This window comes from Pseudorasbora parva, chromosome 1 (genome assembly GCF_024679245.1).
Source record: "Pseudorasbora parva isolate DD20220531a chromosome 1, ASM2467924v1, whole genome shotgun sequence".
NCBI lineage: Eukaryota > Metazoa > Chordata > Actinopteri > Cypriniformes > Gobionidae > Pseudorasbora > Pseudorasbora parva.
The window spans coordinates 41,464,972-41,474,049 of NC_090172.1; the positions used below are offsets into that span (position 1 = coordinate 41,464,972).

Consider the following 9,078-nt stretch of genomic DNA (forward strand, 5'->3'; position numbering starts at 1 on the left):
GAAATGCCAAGGTCTACGACTCGATTTTTATGAATCTTTTAATGCATTGTCGGAGCTGTTCATTTGGCAACAGTGCTGAATCTCATCAGCAGAGATCACACCATATTTAATGTTATTTAAATTGCATAGTAATTTAAATGACAAGTTATTGAATTAAATTACATGTTATTATTATTCATTTTTAATTGTTTCATACTGATGAAACGGTCAAATAGTTTTCACTAGCTGAACATTTTTCCAATATGTGACCCTGTCTGTGAAAACCCAGCTAAAATCATTTTGGTAACACTTTACAATACATTTCAGTAGAAAATCTCTTACTTAAATTATTATACTGGGCTACTACCTAACACTGAGTACTGGAGTAAAAAAAAAAAAAAAAAAAAAGAGAGAGAAATAGTTCCCCCAAAAATGAAAATTCTGTCATCATCGATGACACGAAAATATCTCCAGAGACATCTGAACCTGTTTGCCGCTCGTGCCGATTGATATTACTGTCTTTCTCTTCCTAATGGTAAAAAAAAAGAAGTTCCTGAACCGATCTAACATAGTACGAATCAGCTGGTCTTATTATGATGAAAACCCCGAGATGATTCAAATCGATGTTTAGGGAGCCCGCATCCGGTATAGTATAAACTGGTAGTAGTATAAACTGGTAGTAACTGGTAGTATAGTATATCTGGTAAAGTATAAACATTAGTGTCAATAAAATCACTAATTTCAGTATTTATAACGTTATGAATTAAAAATTGAGTATTGTATCTCAAATCCCTTGGTATAATTTATCATTTACAGCAATAAACACACATGACCTATTTTCGTCATTTTTATCTATGGCACTTTGACAATCATCAGCTTAATTACATTTTGCGACTTTAGCCAGGGTTTCACAGACGGGGTCACATATCTGAAATCTTCTGGTTGCGCTCCTCCCCCTTCTCCGCCGAATCTCTTTATAAATCCAAAGAGAAAACATCATTACCAGACTGACAGCAGCGTCTATCTGACCCACACCTCTCCATATTCTACTATAAAATCAAGAGAACCCATCCATGCTCGCCAACAAGCTTGACGGACCGCGTCGAGGACGGTCTTTTGATTCCATCAATAAGAGTTACGAAGAGAAGCAACTCAACAATGAGGTAAGAACAACTTTTTACAAGTAGGCCTACTCAAAACGCGTAAACATGTTTTAATGTGGATAGAATATGGATTAAGCCTTCTCTTGTGTTTCTTTACTTATTTACAATAGACTTGTATGCAATTGTTGAGGATTAAAGAAAGGAACAATATATATATATATATATATATATATATATATATATATATATATATATATATATATATATATATATATATATATAGAGCCTATCTATCTATCTATCTATCTATCTATCTATCTATCTATCTATCTATCTATCTATCTATCTATCTATCTATCTATCTATCTATCTATCTATCTATATATATATATATATATATATATATATATATAGCCTATCTATCTATCTATCTATCTATCTATCTATCTATCTATCTATCTATCTATATATATATATATATATATATATATATATATATATATACAGAGAGAGAGAGATAATATATATATATATATATATATATATATATATATATATATATATATATATATATATATATATATATATATATATATATTCTAACTTTACAATAACTTGCATTAATGATATCATATGTCACTTCCATATATTTTCACACACATTCATTTGTGAATGTGCATGAACTTGATGAGCTCTATGGATCCTACCCAACCGAAGACAATAATGTTCTTTACATGTTATTTGCCTTTGAATAACGCTTTCCTGTTTGAAAACAAACATAAGTTCACTCATGCAGAATATTACACATCAGCTCTGTAGAGACATTATCATGGTAATGTGAAGAAACATCTGAGAACTGGATATAATAGACTTCTCTCTATCTCTTTTATTAAGCTGAACAAAACGACTTTTCATAAGAAAGACGAGAACAAAGACAAGACACTTTCTTCCAAGAGGGAACATGCTGCAATTGTCTTCTATTTGAAGAATGAAGTCGGAGGGCTTGTGAAGGCTTTAAAACTATTTCAGGTACATACTACATGCTTTCTATTTCTATATCTGTATTGTTTGGTTATTCATAGCTTTAGTAGAATCATGTTATACATAGCTGGCACTTAAAAAGGTAAATGGTTAAATTACTAATTGTTTAGTAGTTCCAGCTAAAACAATAACTTATAATACTGCAGTTTTCACACAATATAATTCTAGGGCATGTCCACAAATATGTGTTTTCTATTATTCAAATATTAAATATAGAAAATTTAAGTGGGCTAAATTATTTATTTTCATTATAAACAGGACAACCAGGTAAACCTTTTGCATATTGAGTCACGCAAGTCCAGACGGCGTAACTCTGAGTTGGAAGTACTAGTGGATTGTGACAGTGATCGAGAAACTCTGAAAGATATTGTTCAGCGTCTGCGCAAACAAACAAGCATTATAGCCATGGACTCGCCTGATAAATTCTGGACTCCTGTAAATGGTACCGTGTATTGCTCCTTCATTACATCTAAAAAAAAAAAAAAAATTTTAATCTACAAAATCATGTGTAACACTGTGTAAATACATTTGTCAGATTTTGCTGAGGTGCCTTGGTTCCCTAAGAAGATCTCAGATCTGGATAAGAGTGCCTGTCGTGTTCTGATGTATGGTTCCGATTTAGATGCGGATCATCCGGTTGGTATTGTCTTCAACAGAAATTCACTGATTATTAATAATAAGTAATATTTACATTATACTGATCATGTAATACTCAGTCACACTTTAGATTCTCACTATTTACTAACTATTAACAATGACTTTTGCCTCAATAAACTGCTAATCACTGCTTATTAATATTTAGTAAGTTAGTTGTTAAGTTTAGGTATTGTGTAGGGATGTACAATATAGTCATGCAGAATAAGTCATTAATATGTGCTTTATAAGTATTAATCAACAGCCAATATCCTATTACTATGCATGCTAACAAGCAACTATTTAACAGTGAGAATTGGACCATAAACCGATAGTGTTACCTAGTACTCTTCAGTATTTGAGTTCTGACCCTGTGTATGAAAAGCATTTTTGTTCTTATATGATTTCAGGGATTCAAAGACAACGTTTACCGTAAGAGAAGGAAATATTTTGCTGATCTTGCCATGAGTTACAAACAGTATGTTTAATAAAGTTTTAAATAAGTGGATCAATTCCATATATTTAATTCCATATCTTTATACATATTTATATAGCTTTAATATCCACATGGTTCCATCTCACTCTGCAGCGGAGATCCCATACCACGTGTGGAGTTTACAGAGGAAGAGGTGAAGACGTGGGGTGTAGTGTTTCGAGAGCTGAATAAGCTGTACCCCACTCATGCCTGTAAAGAGTACCTGCACAACCTGCCTCTCCTCACCCAGTACTGCGGCTACAGAGAGGACAACATACCTCAGCTGGAGGACGTTTCCAACTTCCTGAGAGGTGAGACTGCGCACATGTTCAGTACAAGACAGGTACAAGAGGAACTGAAGAGAAATATTAGTTGTTTCACCAGCAGAGGACAGTAGATCTGTGGCTGTGTCTGTGTGTTTCAGAGCGAACTGGCTTCACTATTCGCCCTGTTGCTGGGTACTTGTCACCTAGAGACTTTCTGGCTGGTCTGGCATTCAGAGTGTTTCACTGTACACAATATGTGCGTCACAGCTCAGATCCTCTCTACACTCCTGAACCGTGAGTACAAAGCATGTCGCTTTATCTCTTCAGGCCGATTCATTGACCCAAACTGTTGAAATTGGCGTCTATGAAGCAAACGCAACATGTTTTATTCAATAAATCAAACTAAATTCAGATGATCTAAGCATATTTTGTACTTTAGGGTTTGGGTCCATTTTGTGTGCCATCATTTTAACATTGAATCAACGTCGTGAACCAAGTTAACTTACTTTTAAATCACTGCCAAATCAATTTTGATAAATCACAGCATTGTTTTAATGTCTAACTTTTCATATGGATCTTGTTAAAATTTCAACATTGATTTTGTTAACCGTTTTACAACCATTTATCGTTGTTTTAATGTTTTTTTCATTGTTGAAACAACAACTGTGTCCACATTATGCTCCTTTACAATTGTATTTTTGCCTGGTCTGCTAGAACACATTTACATAATGTAACGCTTTAAAAAACAAACTCATACCTCATACCTCATACTCACATTGTTGCCGCACCTCTTTTCGCACTCTGCCTGAAATGCTTTATGTCAGTACATCCACACACACCGTCTGTGTGCATCCCAATTTTTGTGTTGTGCGTACAACAGCACGTGAGTTACTTGAGAACCTGAAAACAAAAGTACACTAGATAATGCGCATATGCCGAACACATCTTTCATGCTCATGGTCAAGGGCTTTACTGTCTCTGTAAACCCTGCCATTGCAGTCTGCCCTGATTGGTCAGCTGGCTTATGTGTCAGAAATGTAACACGCAAAATAATTGGGTTTCAGCTCCCAAGGCTTCATGAGCCACTTTATAGCTATGGTAATTAAGCCGTCAATATTGAGAAGAAAAAAAAAAAACGTTTTCTTGACATAGCGAAATCACTTAAAGCTATACTATGTAACTTTTCCGTCCGCTAGAGGGCGCTTATCCAAAACAAAGGCGTTGTTTGATGGCCACGTTTGAGTGCAGAATCTTGGGACATGTGGTTTTCACCTCACAGCCGATGGAAAAGAATCAGGATAGCACTAGGGCAGAAATCATGTTCATGGATGCAGTTATTAATGTTACTGTAGTATGAAGCAGAGCAGGACCGATTGCTGAAGGAGCTGAACAAGGCCGCTGGTGCGATTGTTACGCAAACACGGCTCGCGAACATTGGGACTTTTATTATGAAGGGACACAGTCGCCATTTCTGCTTTTCTGGTCATGAGTATGAGGTAACAGAGCTCTGTTTATCATATTAGATACATTCGAGTGTGTTTAATATAATGTTATGTGTTCGCTCAGCAGCTGCTGTGACACGTGTTTACACTGCTAAGAGTAAAGCGCTCCTGCAGAATAAAACCAGAGACTTGTGGTAATGCAGATATGATGCAATTGACAGGCGACTCCATCAGACGTCCTGGCTCCTTGGTTAAAATAGCAATTTTCTCACAATTTACAAATAGTTGGAAACATTTAGGATATTGTAAGAACTCAACTTAACAAAATATATAACACTGACCTGGTGTTTTTTGGATATTTTGCTGCAAAAATACCACATACTGCACCTTTAACCAACAGTTTTTTTGAGGTTGGGCCAAAGCAGCCAGTAAAGGTGGGTATTATGTGTTACACTTTTTAAGAATGAGGCAGTGCTCTTCCTTGGTGCAACACATTTATTTCTGTATGAAATATTAAAAAGACGTAGCGTGTACACTAGAACTCACTCATTACATACTGAGCGCTCGTAACATGGAGTTGTAGTTAAATCGCAGAAATATTGGCAGGCAGACAAATGAAGTGTTTCAGGAAAATGTTTTGTGTTAGAGAGAATAACTCCCTTAATGTGCATTGTAACTTTGCACATGCATAATTGTATATGCAGATATATTGCACAAAAAAAAAAAAAAAAAAAAAAAAAAAAAATAGATGTTAAACGAATTAGTTGCAACCCAGTAATAACCCTATTTTCTGCACAGCGCTGCAGCTCGGTTATGAGGCAGAAACACTGTTAGTGCTTTATTCAAGCTTGCTCCTGCTTCACTTACACACTGTTTGCATATGTCATGTGAAATAGGCACAATAAATGAAAGAGAAAATAAATCTTTGTGTCTGTGGTTTTCAGGGACACATGTCATGAGCTGCTGGGTCATGTTCCTCTGTTGGCCGAATCAAGTTTTGCACAGTTCTCTCAGGAATTAGGACTGGCTTCTCTCGGGGCGTCTGATGATGCTGTACAGAAATTAGCAACCGTATGTATTTCAGTACATTTTGCTGTCCTGGTGTTCATATATAGACATAAAGCCTTAACATGTTTGCAGTAGTTTTGATGGTTATGTTGTTGTGTCTTCCATTGCAGTGCTATTTCTTCACGGTAGAGTTTGGCCTGTGCAAGCAGGAGGGTTCACTCAGAGTATACGGTGCTGGACTTCTGTCGTCCATCAGCGAACTTAAGGTACACTAGATACACATTATTAATAATTAAAAAAATAATCTTTTTTTATGTTTAATCACTAGTTTGAATAAAAATATGAATACAATATTATTGTTCCATTTACTTTTTTTGCTTTTTTATTCCTGTGATGGAAAATCTGAATTTTCAGCATAATTACTCCAGTCTTCTGTGTCCCTATCGTTTAGAAATCACTCTAATAAGCTGATTTGATGCTTAAGAAATACTTATACATATAATAGAAAATAGAAAGGTTTCAATTTCTTAAAGTTTCTTTTTTTAAATATAAATATTTTGTAATATTATAAACTGCAACTATACTACCACTTTTGATCAACTGAATGCATTCTTGTTTAATAATAGTATTCATAAAAAATAAATAAATAAAAAACATACTGAGCCCAAACTTTTCTCTAGTGCAGCCATGACTCTGAAACTTTTGTTTTGTTTTAAAGCACTCTCTCTCAGGCAATGCTAAAATCCTGCCCTTTGAGCCCAAGGTCACCTGTAAGCAGGAGTGTCTCATCACCACCTTTCAAGATGTTTACTTTGTTTCTGAGAGCTTTGAGGAAGCTAAATTTAAAATGCGGTAAATTGAATTTTTTAAGTTATATGTCTGTCTATATCATTATCATTTTGTTTTAACCACACATTTTATCCTTCACAGTGAGTTTGCAAAGACAATCCAGCGTCCATTCTCCCTGCGTTATAACCCGTACACACAGAGCGTATGTGTGCTGAAGGACATGCCCAGCATCAACGATGTTGTCGAGGAGCTAAGACACGAGCTGGACATTGTAGGAGACGCACTCTGTCGACTCAGCACACACCTTGGTGTCTGAAACCATTAGGAATCTCGCTCATATTAATAGGCTTTTATTCCAGCTATCTCTTATATCAGAGTATGTTACTCAACATTCAGCACTGCCATAGTATTATCTCATTATCTGCCTTTTCTGACTGCAGAGGTGAATCACTCTTAATGTCTCTGTGAGCACCTTTCCTCTGCTACTGAAACTCTGCCAAATACCACAAAGCACTTAAAGGTGCCCTAGAATGATTTGAAACAATATGTTAAATTGTTCTCTGGTATCTACATAGAAAGTATGTGGCTTATTTAAGAGCAAAAATTGTCCAGATACAGTTTTACAGGTCCATTTACAACCCTAGAAATTGTCCCTAGGATGTAATGCTCTGTTTTTGCCTTATTTGGAAGAGTCATGAATATTAATGTTGAGCTCTGCTCTGATTGGCTTATTTCAGCAACTCACAGCAGTTCAGCTGTTTAGCTTGCGAGTCCTGACCATCCTGACAGAACACAGACCGACTGAATGACACTTTACGCAAAACATCTCAAATGGAGATTGCTGAAATGCACCTTACTTGTTTATTGGTGTTTTCAGATCATCCGCACACAAGAAAGAGCTCGCGTTCGTGCAGTTGCCAGATTTCAGTAATTAAATCCCCCAAACAGAGCTTTTCTGTGAAAAAAAAACCTGTATGCTTCCGGTGTTTTACCTAAGCATGTCCAATCTGGCAACCATATGCACGTAAGCTCTCTCTCGCGCACGGATGATCTGAAAACACCAATAAACAAGTAAGCTGCGTTTCAGCAATCTCCATTTGAGATGTTTTGCTTAAAGTGTCATTCAGCCTACATTTTAGACTTTTCTTTTTTCGTCAACGATATGGCATGTTTATATAACTTTAGTCACAATGTAGGCTAACGTTACGCAGTGACGTAGCATAATCTGAAATACAAATAGGCAAAAACATCATGTGAAACACCATACTTCAGTTCTCAAAAATATAAATATATAACATTTTTACAAAATGAATAGCCTTGTCAAATGACTATCGTTTTAACTTATATGGTGGAAAAGGTGACGTTTGCTAGAAGAATCGAGTGAACGATCTGTAACCAAAGTATCTACGGTTGTATTTTGTAATGCAAAATAATATTACCCTTTGTCATTAGACACACTATTTTGTTCTGTATGGTACTTGGAGTATCCTATTGTTACTGTACTAGCATCTTGCATTATCTAGACAATGCTGTCTCTCTAAGAAACTTTCAATTTAATCAGAAATTGTTTAAACAGTCAATAAGTGGAAAAAATCGCTGCTTACTGCTGTAATTGCCACTTTCTTCGGTTTAAGATGCTGAGTGAAGCTTGCTTGAAATGGGCCGAACAAACGAACGATCTTGAATTAAATTGTTGTGGTATCGGATTATAAACATCAACCATGACTGTTGACATTTTTTATCTGTGGGAAGGGTAGACAAGTCTCCTGAACTGCCTGGAACATGAAATGTGTCCATGCGAGCAGCTTGTTTACCTGATGATTCGCTCCGTCATTTCCGCCTGACAATGCACATGTTTAGGCGGTTGCAAATGTTGGGGGCGTGCATATAAATGATCCCCAACGCTTGCGTCACGGTTGGGTTTATGTTGAGAAGCACTTTATTTTCAGTGGAGTTTTGGATTCACGAGATTTACATAAGAAGTAGGAGGCAATGATGTTTGAGACTCACAGTATGTGATGTCCATGTACTGAACTTTTATTATTTCACTATGGCAAGGTTAATTCAATGTTTGATTCTAGGGCACCTTTAAATATCCAAGCACTGCTTTCAGAAGAGACTTTAAGTGCTCTTTAAATACACAAACAAGCCCAGAGTCCTTCACTGCTATTCAAACACCACCACAGCAAAAACTACACTCACCCCGTTATCTCACGGTCACTATATTCATGAAGTCTATATATTCTAACTTCCTCTCCACTCTGAATTCAGACAAACATGGAAATGGTTCATCCTTGTCTGGAGTATATCTTCAAAGACAAAGCTCAGGTTTGAAAAACACT

At 36.0% G+C, this 9,078-nt stretch overlaps 1 protein-coding gene across 1 annotated transcript; it reads left to right on the plus strand.

Annotated features, from left to right (window-relative positions):
- Nucleotides 1–1,007: 1,007 nt before the first annotated feature.
- On the plus strand, nt 1,008–7,784 carry tph1b (tryptophan hydroxylase 1b). Its single transcript, XM_067440818.1, has 11 exons — nt 1,008–1,142; nt 1,977–2,111; nt 2,382–2,565; nt 2,659–2,759; nt 3,167–3,234; nt 3,346–3,542; nt 3,656–3,791; nt 5,884–6,010; nt 6,118–6,213; nt 6,666–6,799; nt 6,878–7,784. The coding sequence occupies exons 1-11, from the start codon at nt 1,053–1,055 to the stop codon at nt 7,050–7,052; spliced, it is 1,443 nt and encodes a 480-aa protein (XP_067296919.1). The 5' UTR covers nt 1,008–1,052; the 3' UTR covers nt 7,053–7,784.
- The last annotated feature ends 1,294 nt before the right edge of the window (nt 7,785–9,078 follow it).

Excerpts from the sequence above, each read along its gene's own strand:
- tph1b (XM_067440818.1), top strand. The coding sequence starts at position 1,053 with ATGCTCGCCAACAAGCTTGACGGACCGCGTCGAGGACGGTCTTTTGAT. Across the intron at positions 1,143-1,976 it reads AGAAGCAACTCAACAATGAG|CTGAACAAAACGACTTTTCA; the intron begins GTAAGAACAACT and ends TCTTTTATTAAG. Across the intron at positions 6,011-6,117 it reads CTGTACAGAAATTAGCAACC|TGCTATTTCTTCACGGTAGA; the intron begins GTATGTATTTCA and ends CTTCCATTGCAG.